The sequence below is a fragment of the Anas acuta genome, chromosome 3, assembly GCF_963932015.1.
Source record: "Anas acuta chromosome 3, bAnaAcu1.1, whole genome shotgun sequence".
NCBI lineage: Eukaryota > Metazoa > Chordata > Aves > Anseriformes > Anatidae > Anas > Anas acuta.
The window spans coordinates 36,683,360-36,698,072 of record NC_088981.1 but is presented as its reverse complement, the minus strand read 5'-3'; the positions used below and the strand labels follow the sequence as shown (position 1 = coordinate 36,698,072).

At 48.8% G+C, this 14,713-nt stretch overlaps 1 protein-coding gene across 2 annotated transcripts in view; it reads left to right on the top strand.

Annotated features, from left to right (window-relative positions):
- Positions 1-14,369, top strand: part of TTC7A (tetratricopeptide repeat domain 7A) — a 162,769-nt gene extending 148,400 nt beyond the window's left edge. For both annotated transcript variants that reach the window (XM_068676639.1, XM_068676640.1), the window contains one exon: positions 13,479-14,369. In XM_068676639.1, the coding sequence (XP_068532740.1) occupies positions 13,479-13,700 (222 nt within the window). In that variant the 3' untranslated portion in view covers positions 13,701-14,369. The remainder of the gene's footprint in view (positions 1-13,478) is intronic.
- Positions 14,370-14,713: the final 344 nt, after the last annotated feature.

Here is a 14,713-nt window from a genome sequence, read left to right as displayed (position 1 = left end):
GGAGTGCTGCTGTGAGGCACGTTACCCTGGTGCCTGCCCTGGGCCGCTCCAAACGGCGTTATCATGGCCCAGTAAATGCATTTTTCTCATTTCACAGCGGGACATCGCCGCAGTACAACAAGGCCGATACACTCCAGTGTCCCTTTGAGGCAAGTGCTGGGTCGCTGCAGAGGTAGCAAGGGAGCCTAGGACGGCAGTCAGGAGCCAGAAGCTCTGCTGGCAGTCCACAAAATTTCAGCAGCTTTCTCTGAACGTTTGGCTGCCTCGGTCTTTTCTGGCAAAACCATAAATACCTCAGACAAAATTACACAGTATCAATAAAACCCTTTCTTAAAGGTTTTTAAAGACAGCTGCTGTTGTGCCTTGCACTACGAACCGTAGCGTGCTTCAATAGCATTCTTTCCTCATCGATCTGAGCGTAGTTAAGGTCCATACAGGTACTTCCCTCAGTCTTGAGGGGTTTATTACCAGTATCCATCATGAAGCCCTACAGTCAAGAAAATACACAAAGCCCTGCCAATCCCCCACCCTCTCAAAAGGATTGTAAAACCTGAGTAGTGTCAGGCTCCCAAAAAAAAAAAAAAAAAAAAGGCAACCCAGTAACATAAAAAAGAGAGAGAAAAGAGAAAAGAAGGATCTTCCTACTTCCTAGAATCCTAGAAGAGCAGCAAGCACAAAATACGGCTGTTGCCATCCATTTTCTCAATTACTGTCAATGCACACAGTGCTACACGGTAGCCTAGGCAGTTGCATCCTCTTTGTGCTCAAGTAGGAGAGGAAGATGAGGTGCAGAGCAGCGATTCCCAGCAGGTGAGCAAGCCAATTGAGCTTAATTAGAAACATCCTGCTGAAAATGTAAATGTTTCACAAGTACATCATCCCTATCAGGGGCTGCTGCTGGAGCATGTGTTTTGCTGGGGCTTTGACACAACTACGACTAGTGATGCCCCTCTCACTCCCTCCCTCGCTCTGGCTCCAGCACTCCCCAGGCACACGGGTGCTTGGCCTGGTGCTGTGCCACTGCACGGCAGCTCCTTGCCACCTTGCTGCCTCCCTGGGCATCTCAGACACACACACAGGCTGGTTCATCGGAGGTAGACCAACTGCTGTCTAAATATCCCCTCCACCCCATACAGCTTGAAAAGACCTCACAGTGTTTGTGGCTGGGTGGTTCTTTTGCTTCGGTCTGTGAGCAGCATTGAAATGTCTCTTATGTGTACATCTCTGTGTGATTGCAGGAGCTACCCAGTTCGTTATATTTAGCCTTTTGAGTTTTTCCACTGTTCTGCTGAAATGATGAGCGATTGATTTTACCCTCTTTCCTGATGAACCAATATTTGTACTTGAGTGGTTCTCAAGAAAATTCATTCTTCCCCCCTCTAAATACAATGGCTATCATCAGAGTACTGCCAAATGATGCAACCGTGGGGCAATGTAAAATAACTCGTCTGTAGTGCAGGCAGCTGTGGTTCAATCTAAAGAAAAGATACACTACAGAAACGTTTGGTCAATTCAAATCTGATTCAGGTTACTAATCACCTGTTAGCTCTTGAGAGGTTGCAGCCATTTTCTCCATTCTCTTCATTTACGTGATGGGCTGGTGAACCCGTGCCTACAAAGGCGGTGCACAGATGCTGTAGGAAATCCTGTTCAAGGTTTCTATAGGTAGTGGGCTGTCTAGAGTCAGCCCTTTAATAAAAATAGAATTAGCTATTCCTCGCCACACGTGGTTTAGTCAATACTATTGTACTCCTTCAGCATCTTTCAGAGTTCATGTGTGGCCACGTACCTGCCAAATGGCAGCTCCTGTGGTGCTCCTGTAGGAGTGAGGACTTCTCCAGGTGGTGAAGGTAGTTCTGCTGCTGGGCTACTTCTGTACAAGGCAAATGCACAAGTAGTTGCATAAGAACAACAGCATCTTTTCTCAGTATACCTCCAGTGCTTATAAAACTAAAATGCAAATATTAGAGTATAAAGCTAGATGCTTTTATCATGTTCCAACAAAAACTATTACACTTATATTTCAGTTAAATAGCATGAGCTCAAGTTTCCGTCTATAAAAGAGCACTGTATCACTTTAGTCTTCTAAACAGTTACGGAAGTACAGTCAGATCTGGACAAAATATGCTTGTGGCTTGGATGAGTAACATTTTTTTCATGCTTCACTTCCAGAAAGATGACTGCTATAGAAGTGTCTGGTGTGGTTATTACATGACAATTAGCGGTTGTTTCTGTGCTGACAGATGCCCACATCAAAAAGCACTGATTGTCTCTTGTTAGCAATTCTAGAGATACTGTAATAAAGTAGCTTAGAGCATTTCCAAGAGACATTGTCCTTTGCACCAAAAGCACATCATCGTTGCCTAGGTTCACAATGGGAAAGGTCAGATTGTGAACGATTATAGCAGCTAATTTATGTGAAAGTTTAAGTCCTTTCTGCCAGTACAGAATTAAAAATTGCACTTTTTTTTTTTTCTGTGGATAGGTCTCTTAGCCAGGCTAGATGAACATGCCGTATTTCAGCATTTTGTTTACTACTGAACTGTTTCATCAGTGAAGCAATACACAGTATGGCTATGCACGTCAGTGGCATTGGTCTTCTGGGACTGGATGACACGCAAGAGAAGGGAAAGGAGAGGTTTGTAAAGGAGGGGAGAACGACAGAGCAAAACCCCCCAAGGCCACATTACGGTGAACCAAGTCCACAAATTCTCATATTGCACAGCTGTAGCATGGAGCATGTCTCCGAGCTTCTTAAAACATCGCAGACAAGATAGTGGTGTTATGCAGCTAATGCAGGGGGGAAATATCTGCTTTACGTTAGTATTGAAAAGAATGCAGTGCAAACTGTGACCTAAATGAATTTCTCTGCCTGTCCTCTAGCCTTCCCATCGCGCAGCCTGCTGGAGCTAGGAGTCCTTGCGTGAGGGCTTTTTGCCCCGAGGTAGGACAGCAGAATGGTGCTGCTGTGGCTGGCAGTGCGAGTCTGAAACATTTGCTAACAGGCAAAGGTCTGTGGGAGCAGACATGAGGCTGGCAGGTGGGACTTGATGGCAGAGATTCTGTGCAGCTGCCAAAAAATCACAACCCAGATGCTGGAGCTGAGCACACACTGCCTGATCCGAATGGTGTTCTGGGGAGAACAGGAAGCCTGCAAGCGTCTGTCAGGGAGATGAATTTGGTTCTGACTGCAGTGCTGCCTTACCTCGTCCTTCTCCTGTGGTCAGACCAGTCACAGTGTCTTCTGTGCAGACATGGAGATGTGCAGCATTTTTTCACTATTGTGCATCCAAAAAGTACCTTACTAAATCAGGCTCCTTTTTACCTCTCCAGAAACTTGCGTAAATCCCCTACTGCCTGCCTTTCCCTCTCTCTGCATGAGCTGTTGTCTCTCAGCTCCCCATTCACCTCACACACTCATTCTGCAAGGTGCATTTTTACTCGTGCTTCTCAGAGACCATACTCATCCCGAGACGTTGATCTGCCTTACTTTTTTCTCCATCCTTGCTCTGTTGGAGGGCAGTTCCCTCTCTACAAAATGCTTGAGAGGGCGTGCTTGCAGTGAAACAAAAGCAAAGCAGCAGCAGACCAGCTGTCCTTCACCCTTCCACAACCACCCTGATGAAGAGCAGACGAGGAGCAGCAGTGTATCCAAGCAGCGAGGGCATCCACTGACTAGCCAGTGGCTAATGTGCTCCCATACTCAGCCTGAAGGAGCTGGGCAAGGCCAGCAGCCTGCAAACCAGGCTAAGCACTTCACCCTTTCTGCCCAAAGGAGGAATTTCCTAAAAATACATGTCCTGACATACCGCCGAGCCACATGGCACAGTGAGTGCAATCCTATTTTCAGCCTGCTCTGCAGGGTGACATAGCTCGTTACACCTCCTCCCAGAAATGGCACGTCGGCCGTGCAACACTTGCTGGAGGACCCTCAGCGCGGGGTCTCCCGTGGGCCGCTGCTCCCTGCTGGAATTCCCTGCTGGGTGCTGGCACGCTCGTGGCGCACAGATCCGTGGTCCCGGGAAGCATCCCCAGGCGTGCTGAGAGTGCTGGGACAGCTGCCTCCTGCCCATCCTCATCCTGCCCTGCAGCAGGGGCGCTCTGCGAGTCCCAGAGAGGTGAGCTGAGAGTCCCTGGGCTGGGAGGAGGGAGCAGGAGCAGGCCAGAAGCGCTTCTGATCTGGCCCCGAGAGGAGCTCTGCCCGTGGGTACGATGCCCGCCTGGCACGCACTTCTCGCAGCTCCACCAAGCAGGGCAAGGGTAAAGCAACAGCTCCTGGCTTTCGGAGATGGTCGGTAGCCTCCTTCCAAGCCACGGCTGATTAGCAGATTCTGTTTTCCCAACTCCGAGGCTTATTGCAGAATCCCAGGAATGTTCCTGTGCTCCAGATAGCCCAAAATAACTGCTCTAAGCTCTCCTTGGGGAAAAGCAATCCTTAGAGCGGCGTCTTAACTCAAATTTTTGTGTTGAAGCAGCTGAGCTTGAGGGAGAGAGCTTGTCTCTGCCTCTGGTCTCCCTGGCTCGCAAAGGAGAAATGAGAATTTTGGATGCTCACATTAAGAAGTTTGTGTGTCAAATCACTCAGTGGCCAAGGAATTGGAAACGCTTTGTCCTCCTCCTTTCTGTCTGCCGCAGAAGAAACCTTCCTCCCCCACTGCTGCCCTCCCTGCAAATCCACTCGTTTGCTGGCAGCTTCGGTAGCTGAGCCATCGGAGCAAATCCTGGCTGTGCCGCAAGTCCCCAGCAGCGCTGGACAGAATTGTTTTGCAGGTTTGTTGCCTGCTCTCTTCCTCTGCAGTTGCCAGGCTTCCTTCCTCCATCCATCCAGAGGAGATAGTGGAGCCATCACAAACAATAGTGGAGCCATCACAAACAAAGTGATAAGAGACTCTCTGAAGCCCAAGCCATCACTTAGACGCTTTGAGTAGCCATTTCCTCTCCTGGGGGAACTGCGCATTTCCCTCGTGCTTGGAAGGAGCAAAACTGATCCGCTGTGGGAGCAGAGAGATGTCAGGGAAGGTCCATTAGCAGGAGAGCTGGTGTTCTGCTTCCCAGAAGTGGATTATCCTGGTTTCCAGGGAATCTGTATCTGTATCCGTGCCAATCACTTGTGCTCCTTTGTTGTGGTAAGTTATTCTCCACGTCCCTAAGGTGCTCATTACCACATTATTCAGGCTCTGTTTACGTAACTGTGGAAACCAAAATAAATTCCTGAAAGACAAAACTCGCCAGTTCTTCTCTGATCCCTTCTCTAAAATCTGCGCAATCCTTTACAAAAGAAGAACCTGAATACTTCCTAAACCCCTCGAGTTCCCGGAGTGGTTCGTTCACCTCTGGAGAACGAGCCTTGTATCCAGGCCTACAGACACTGTCCTTGGGCTGATCTCTTCCTGCAGCCAACTCTGCAGCAGATGCCTCTCCACTGAGCTCCAACCTGATCTTCCAGAAGATTATTAGCTTTAGTTGTGGTTTGCCATCCACAGCCCTCTAGATCCCATGCAGCTCAGCTAATCAGCATTGTCCTCACGCGGTGCTTTGCTCTGAGATCAAATTAAAGCCTAGAAATTGTAGTAGTCAAGTCTGCTGGTCTACAGATGAACTCATAAATGATATTTCAGAAGGTGCTCAGGGAATCGTCAGAAGGGAGAAGGGATGGAATTATACTGCAACCTTCAGACACTTCTTCACAGACAAGGAAACCAGTTATAATTAGTTTAAATTCTGAGCTATTTAGCCACCTGTTATCACACTGAAGACAGAGCAGTGAGAGAGACCGTAGTACTGCAGTTCATAAAGTAGCCTGTGGCACAGTAACAAAATGTGTTGCCTCCTGGTACCTACCTAAGGCACAGCTGCACAAAGCTGGGGCAGGAACTGGCAAGAATTCCAGCTTTTGAGCAAACTGTCCCAATACTGACCACAGGTGAGAAGGAAGCAGAAGTCCCTTTGTGCCAGACAAATAGGAAACACGAAGACATCACAGCTCTCCTGAGACATCTTATGTCGAGGCGGTACGTGGACGTGCAGCTGGTGCGGTGGAGGCACAGCAGAGGGAGGCTCAGGCTGGCACACAGCAGCACCTTCCTCAGAGCTCCCCCTCTGATCCCCAGCAGCTCCGTGGCTTAGCACGGGGATGAGACAGCCACGGTGCCTACTCTGGTGGTAAGTTCAGGAGAACCCTTCTGGGGACTGAGCTACACAGAGACCCTCAGCAGAGCTGAACCTTCTGTGTAGGGGAACCTGCTCGTGACTCATACGTTCGGACAAGATTTGTTCTGTCCAGAGAGGCACAGATAACGTGCGTATGGAACCTGCACGCCAGTCCCTGCTTTCATGCAAGCCAGCACATTAAAGACTGGGGCAAGATCCAGCATTGGCACCGGAGGAAACCTAAGCAGCCAGAAACCCCCTGTTCATCAGCCACAGCACGCTGCAGGCACTCCCATCAATCGGGTGTACAGGTCTGAAGCCTGGACATTCCCCAGCTGTATGCAGCAACATCTCGCTACGTGTGACAGAACACAGGCACTTGCTTGCTGTCAAATAGAGGCAGAGAGTTGCTCCCCCCCCCCCGGGGCAAGGGATGCTTAAATGCTGCCCTAATTTCTTGAAAATATTTGCTCAAAGTGAGCGTGCACACCCTGAGCACAGGGGAGGTGAGTTCTCCCTGCGCCATAGCCTGAGAACATCAAGCCTGGGACTTCTGCCTCCATAAGCTCGACCCTGGATCCCATCCCTGCTGTGGCTCGTCTCTGAACAACAGCAGATTATTCAGCACGAGATGCATTAGCAGCCAACAAAGCACAGAGCAACCGATTTCTAGGCAGGTGCTCTAGCCTGATACCTGACGGTGGGCATGGTGCTCGTCAGCGTGCTGCTCATGCACTGCACACCCTTCCTCTCAGTGCCGAGGCTGACCAGGCTCTGTTTGCATGTCGTGAAGTACTCACACACCTTAAATTATACATTCTGTGTTATAAAATACTATCTGTTATTGGATTTGGACCTTCTGTACGTGTTTGTGCAGACAGCACGGTGAGGTTGAGTCCTGGAGTCCTGCTAGAAGCTGCTGTGCGCTCTGCTGTAGCATTACTATGACAACTGCTAGGATCAGGGCTTGGAGAAATCTCACCTTCCCCAGGAAAAGAGTGTGTGAAACAAACACGGCACTTTGTTCATCTCAAGCATGTGGCTGAGGCATCCTTGCTTGCTAGGTTTCGCTGCTTGCTGCCTCATCTCCACGTAGGTCTCTGCAAAGGAGGAATTATCTGGAGAATATTCAGATGCGGCAAGCGATTTTGCTTTGAATAAAGCTTAAGTGACGCCAGTCCAACAAGGCAGAAAAACATTGCTCTCTTCATTCTCCCTAGGCTTCTGTGAGCCTCCCTGTGAAGAGATCAGAGCCTCCTGGTTTGAAACGCTGCCTTAGGGTTTGCTTTTTATGTCAATAAATGTTTTATCACCATTAAGCTCCGAACGCGGCACAAAAATCCCTGCTAACATTTGATGAACCGAAATAGGTAGAGCAGGCATGGGGGTGGGGGCTTGCCTTTCTTTTGCTTCTCCTTCCCTTCCAGGGGGCATTTCCCTGCCAAAGGGTAGTGCTACCTCTGTGGGGCTGGTGAGGTGTGCCCAGGTCCATGGTGGGCTACAGACCTCGCTGTCCTGACGCTCTGCTGGGCTGTCTGTCCCGCTGCCTCCTGCAGTCTCATCTTTTCTCTTAGCCCACACCCCTTCAGAGCGCACAAAAAGGCTGAAGGGAAGCTCAGGCAGCAGAGCTGCTCGGCTGCCTTTGGTGCCTTAGGTAGCAGAGCCGAAACCTCAGGGTCCAACCTGCTGAGGTTCGCCCACGGGCACAAATTGAGACAGAAACTCTGGTGTCTGCTTTTTCCAGCACAGGGCAGTCCCCCTCTCTGGTGCCATTCCTTTGTTTTCCCTTCGTTTTCCCTTCGTTTTCCCTTCATTTTCCCTTTCCACATGCTGCATTTTGCTGTGACCCTGCCTGCCTGCCTTCCCCACCTCCCTCCATCCCATCTTCGCTGTGTCAAACGCGGCGCTTCGGCGTCACTGACTGACAGGGGATGCTGCAGCTTCAGCGCAGGAGTTGGAGAGAGGGAAGGCAGCGAAGGAAAAGCTGCACTCGACTAAAGAGGCAGCAGAAGTGCTGCAAGAAAGGATTTTTCCTCCAAAACTGCATCCCTGTCACCCTTCATTATGGCAGCAAATTAAGACATGGTCTCTAATTCAGTGCATTCGGTGAGCAACCCTGACTGCTCCCCCAGCTCCGTGTGTTCCTGCAGTGAATTTTCAGAGAATAAAGCTCAGGTTTATAGCGCAGATTTGCCACAGCCTGCACTGAATCAGCAGAATGGCTGATTAGCTACCCTGCACACTGACAGCTTCTGCATGATGAAGTGACAGCACGACAGAAACTCACCCCACTGCTCATGGCTAAGAAAAACTCCTGCTTCCTCAGAAATGCAAGGGTCGTGGATGCAGGGGGGAGAATCACAGAGGCATCAGATTGTTACAGGTCTGTCTTTATTCTGGGGGACCAAAGATTTTCAGGCTTCATCTTTGCCATTTTCCAAAAGAACTCTGATATATCATGGTTTATGCAACAGATTTTGCTTGCAACTTACTCCGATTGCTAAATAATTACAGAAGTGTATGTAGCAGTGCAGATTTTCCCCGTACATGAGATCGTTCTCGCCAAGTGCCAAATGCATCTTGAAAGGCTTTTTGTAGGCTTCTGCTGAATAGGCACACTCGTGAATGCGCACTTTGCTCCAGTATGCCAGGGTGCTGCCAGCTGCTAATTACCCTCCTCGTAACTGCTGGTGACATGGCCATATAGCAGGCTGGAGTAGAGAGGCAGGATACCCCGTTTACCTGGAAATCAGTTAGCTAGTGAGGTAGCAGTGCCCAGCAACAAAGTCTACAGCCCAATTTACTCAGGTACCTTCTTTTTGACAATAATGGGCTAAAATTCCCTGCTCAGTTGGGAAAAGTGGCAAAAACCACCCCACTTTGGAGTCAGAGTCTCATGAAAAAAAAAAAAAAAGAGTAAAATGTGTGCAAAGTAATTATGAAAACCTCTATGTAAAAAATAGAGGCTACTCTACCTGTACAGATCTCCCAGAAGATGACCGTGCCAAGAAAACAAAAAGCAGCCTTCTTGGAATGAAATAAAATATTTTTCTGAACATCTTTTGCCAGAAAGGAAAGAACAAATAAATCTGTGCCACCTTAGTGGAAGGAGGCAGGGATGCCAAGACTCAAGAGAACTCCCTGCTGCTCATCAGGTGTTCGAGCTAAACATTTGCAAAGGAAGTTTTGACTTTCTTTACTAAAAATAAATTCCTCCTTGTGCGTGAGGTTTATTTTGTAGACTTCCATAATGTCTTTTCTGAACTATTTTATGGGAGTTGTATGAGCTAACAGCTTTTAAGGAGGTTTCTTCAAACTCTAGGGAAATAAAGGCACAGCTCAGGAATTCCGAGACCTCCTGAATTAGGACTTCAAGGGGGAGGTTTTGCTCGCTTCCTTTATTAATAGAAATCGAAAACAACTCTTTTTTTTTTTTTTTTGCTCATCTAACTTAAAGTGAAACATGGGTCTCCTGTTCTAAAACAAGAACAGCCTCACTCAATTGCTGAGTATCACATCACTGTGTGAATTGCAATCCAAGCTTGGTACAGATACATTAATGCACTTAGCACATGAAAAGCTACGTCTGGTTAGCAGGGGACTGGTGCAAGCCCTACTGACATGCTGCCTAACGGGAGCTCCAAAGCAAAATGATTCCCACACACCTTTTGGGTTGGGTGTTTTTTTGTTTCTTTGGTTTTTTTTACTATTTATATTATGCTTGAGTCAAAAAGAAGCCAGTCCTTATTGCCCTGACATGGGTACCACCAAAACTGATGGAGAAGAACCTGCTTAGAGGCCACCCCCATCTTTGGGAGGAAAATAACTGGGCAAAAATAGAAGTGCCGGTGCTAGCCAGGAGGTGGCAGAGGAGCCAGGCCACCTTGTGCACTGGTTTCTGTGCTAATTTGGCAAAAACGCAAATACAAACCAAAGCAAAACAACAAAGCCCAGCCCCACCCTCCCCTTGCAAGAATAAGAGGATGAAACCCTTAATCATTTTCCTGCTTGTATTTATACTAATTGCTCGTCTTCCTGAGATCTGACTTTATGAAATTATGCATGCACACCAAGCAGATGAGTTTCCATAGAAACTCAGGAACTGAACTTTCATTAGAAAAATCTTTTAAAAAAATATCTTCCAGATAAAAATGCAAATTGCCTGTCAGTGGGTGGCTTTCTGAATTTATATATAATTTTTTTCTTTTGCACTGTAGGCAGATTCCAGCTGGACCTACATAGCAACAACATGCAGGCATTGTTTATAGCAAGCCAGACTCCATGGGGAAATGAGAAATTCAGTAGCAAAGAGAAGCTCTCAAGTGCAAATACCTCAGGGAAACAAAAAACTGAAGTGCTCAGTGCTGCGTGTTAGTGAGGCTTGGGGATTGTGCAGCCTCCAGCTCTCAGAAAATGCTGGTGGCTCGCAAGGAGCAGCGGGGAGGGAAGGGGAGAGAGGAAACCCAAATGAAGAAACTCTCCTGCAACCAGAATTCATGATGTTCAGCCTGCCCTTTAAACACCTAGCAGCATATTTCTGCCGGTTCAGTTCGGCCTTACTGGAAGGACTGACACCATCTGCTGTTGGCTCACTGTGGGCGAAGGAGTGGATCGAAGTCCTGGGGTTTGGGAACATTTGTGGGCTGGGCTGGGTGGCCACAGCCTGGCTTCTTGGGCTGAAGCCTGATGCCCGGCTTCTGTTGCCCACCCCAAATGGAAATGGAGGCAAGAAGGCAGCCGTGGGGCTGTTTGTGGTGGCAACAAGATGGGAGGAGGACTGAGGGCACACCTGGCAAGGGCATGGACCTGGGCAGCCTTTGGCACAACCAGTAGTGTGTCAGCGAGGGGGTGGATATTGAGCTCCTTTACCCGGGGAGCCGCAGAGGGAAGGAGCCACGCCAGCCTCTGCTCCTTGACCACAGCCGAGGGTGCTGGGGCACACCAGGGCTCTGTGCCGCACAAGCGCCGCCGGGGTTTTACGAGGAGGTGGATTTCACTTCAGCATTGTTGAGAGGCACGAGATGTCAGCCGGGAAGGGAATTCCCCTCCAGCTTGGAGAGGGATGACAGGCAGCAGCTGCACGGGCTCGCTGGCCGGTGCGCCTTGCTCGGGGCCAGCGGCCCTCCGGGAGCACGGGGCGGCTGCGGCAGGGCGAGGGTGGCGCTGGGTCCCCGGCCAGCAGGGAGCAGAAGTGGCTCCGCTGGGTCAGCGCAACAGGAAGAGTTTTTAGGAAGAGTGGTTTTGTGGTCGAGGATGAACACGAGCCGAGATCGCTGCCGTCTATTCTTGGCTCTGCAGCAGACTTGCTATGGCCACGCTACTTGCCCTTTCTGAACCTCATTATCCTTGTCAAGCGGGTGACTCAAATTATAATTGCACAAATTCCTTCCAGTCAGTCAGGACGTGCCGGAGGCCGTTTCCAGGCAGCTACCTCCAGGGAACCGGGCTGTCCCACCAGACCACCTCTGTTCCACCTGTGTCTGCTCGCAAGGGGATTCGGCCCTGGGGCCCTGCCATTTTCCAGCAGAGAGAGGAACCTAAAGGAAAAACATCCCCGCTGAACCTCTGAATGATGAGATTTGATACTCAGTTGACCATTCAGGTCAAAGTTACGTGCAAGAGGCAGCGAAAGTTTACACGGTACTGCCTATATTTGACTAAATGTGTATTTCTTAATTCCTCTCTCTGGCGAAGTAGTGGTTTTCTGTCAGTATTTGTAATATCACTGTCTCGCATGTGTTACTCATGCTGATGTACCCTGCATCTCTTGGCATTTTTGGAAGAGCAAACAAAACAAGACGAACAATCTTCATCAATTCCAAAAGTATCAACGTTTTTTCATTAGAAATTTAATTTGGGTTGTAGTTGCAAGAGTTTTTGGGTTTCTTACATCTTTTGATATCAGCTGAAGGCAACTAGACCCACTGAAGGCAGAAGTAATGCTTCCCTTCATCTATACGACTGCTTCCACGTTCTGTCTCCTATTGGGAAACGCATGAAGTCAGGCAGTCCTCTCCCTTTACAACATTTCCACATGTCCACCAAATCAAATTGTGGTATTTTCTTAGTAAAAGATTTCCAATCCATGGCATTTCATTACTGGGCTGCTATTACACGTGGTGCTGTAAAACTGAATTCCATCACTGGGGCTGTTCTGATGTGGAAACCTTTGAGCTGATGAACTCCTTGGCCGAGGAATCGATGGCAGGAGCTCATCTATACACTGCAGTCCCTCACCCAACATGGGGAAGGACTGTTGTTTTTTCTGCAGAGGACAGGGACAACTTAGATGTGAGCTCTTGCTTTGTAGGAACTTGACCCTAAGAGCATAATCCTTACAAATTTTGAGGCATCTGCTGCTTGCACCGTGGTGGTTGCTTTGGCAAGGTAGCATGGACCCTGCTGGGCCATCCCTCATGCTGTAGGACGAGGCCTTTAAGCTCGTCCTCACAGAGAGGCCACCTCATAGCAGTGGTGGCATCTCTGAGGTTTGGTGCAGCAGCATATGAACATACTGAGCGCTTGGCAGGCAACGTGGAGGTGTTGGCAGCATCTCCCACAGGCCACATCTGGATGGAGCTGGCGAGGCCTCCATCCTGGTGTGAGCACTGTGAGGAAGAAGCAAGAAAATGCCACTAATATGCTGTGGTATCCAAAGCCAGCGTGACCACCTGTGCTCAGTGAGGTTGGGGGCTGTATAATTAAAAGGGAGCCCGGCTCGTTAGATGCTTTGTGGGTTCAGAGGCATCTACGCCAGCCCTATAGGAAAACATGTTCTTCCTAGCGCTTCTTTCATCCTCCCCCTCCTGTTCCTTCCAGATGGTTACACCCACTTGTGTCTTTTCTTACCCTAAGGACAGCTTTTTAACAAGGTTCCTCTATCCTTCTCCCCCACACTGCCTTAGGCTCTACAGCGGACAGAGGGGCCCCAATGCCGTTATGACCAGCGTGGCCCTGGAAAGGGGCCTCATCCCTCTAGTCCGTTTGTCAAGAGGAAAGGTCTTTCTGTATGGTCAAGGTGTTGGAGCTGAGGGACTTCGCCTCAGCCTCAGCTGGGTTTTGCAGACATGCAGGTGTTAATTTAGCTACTCGGTCTGCTTAATCTTCACAGCTGTTGTTTTCAATTACAGAATCAAAAGGATCGCAACCAGAAAAAGCCGAGATTAAAGGCTGATCACTCCTCTTCTCCAGAAGCAGGGAGGGGGGATCCCCTGCATAAGGCTACTGTGCCTGCACGCTTAGGTCTGCCCAGCCTGCTGGGAGCTTGGGCTCGCCTTTTTCTGCCTCCTGTTGCCCCCGCTAACCGCTCCTCCCTTGTTTGTTGGCAGGGCCTAGTGCTCAACAGGCTTGGGCGGAGGGAGCTGGCCCAGAAGGTCCTCAGAGACGCCATCCAGATCCAGAACACCAGCCACCAGGCCTGGAACAGCCTCGGGGAGGTCCTGCAAGCTCAGGGGAAAAATGAAGCAGCCATCGAATGCTTCCTCACCGCTCTGGACCTCGAATCCAGCAGTCCTGTCATCCCCTTCACTGTCATACCCAGGGAGCTCTGAGGCTTCTTCATTCCATGGACAGACACCAACAGACAGACAAAAAGACATACAGCGAAGAAACTGGATTTAACACAAAAGTGCCATTGTAACCCGGAATTGGGCAAAATAATTCCAGGATGGGGCTCAGGTCTACATGCTTAGCTGAGATGAGTCTAACTGTAGAGGAATTTGCAACAGGCAGAGAAGGAGAATGCCTTTTTTCTTCACAGATGCCTGGTTAACCCCCTGTTCAAGTTAATAGAAAGACTTATTTCAAAGTGTTGGTTCAAGGTGACTGTCTGTAGAATAGGTTGTGCTGGAGTACAATCTATTTCAAATCTAGTTCAAAGCACTTGCACCTTTCAGCTTTTATTAAGTTTGAGAACCCCAAATCCAAAGATAAAACCCCCAAACCCTAAGTTAAAGCCCAGACCAGCTCTAAACAGGAGTAAATGTCCCAACTAATGTACCAAGTTGTATTTAAGCACCTAGCTGCCTCCACACAGATCTGACAGCATAGGAATGGCAATTATACCATATAGATGTGCAGTATATGCCATTTACAAAATTATTTCAGCTATTCTAATAATCCTTTTTCTTAGCCTTGCTCTTATATACTGCATATACACACTATATTTAGTGTGGCATTTGCCTAGACCAGTTTAAATTAAAAATAGTTTTTATTTTTAAGCTGCTATTGTAGTGTGATTCACAAAAGCAGAAAGACCAAAGACCCAATCAGCTCACACTTGGCCTAGCATTAAAAGCATCTATGTATCTCCAGTTACATATTACTGAAAGGCCTTCCTTGAAGTAGCTAATTATGAACTCTGAGCTTCATTCTCGTTAATCACCCATTCCCTCACTTCCAGTGAGGAACGAAGCGATTACCAGCAGATAGTGACTGAGCTCTGTGCTTGACTGCGGTGCTGTTCCCGGCACCAAACCTGTTCGTGCCTGTCCTGTCCTAAAAGACAGCAGCATTCTGCTAAGGGAAAGCGAGCTGAAAGCAGCACGCACATGTAAGAATCGCT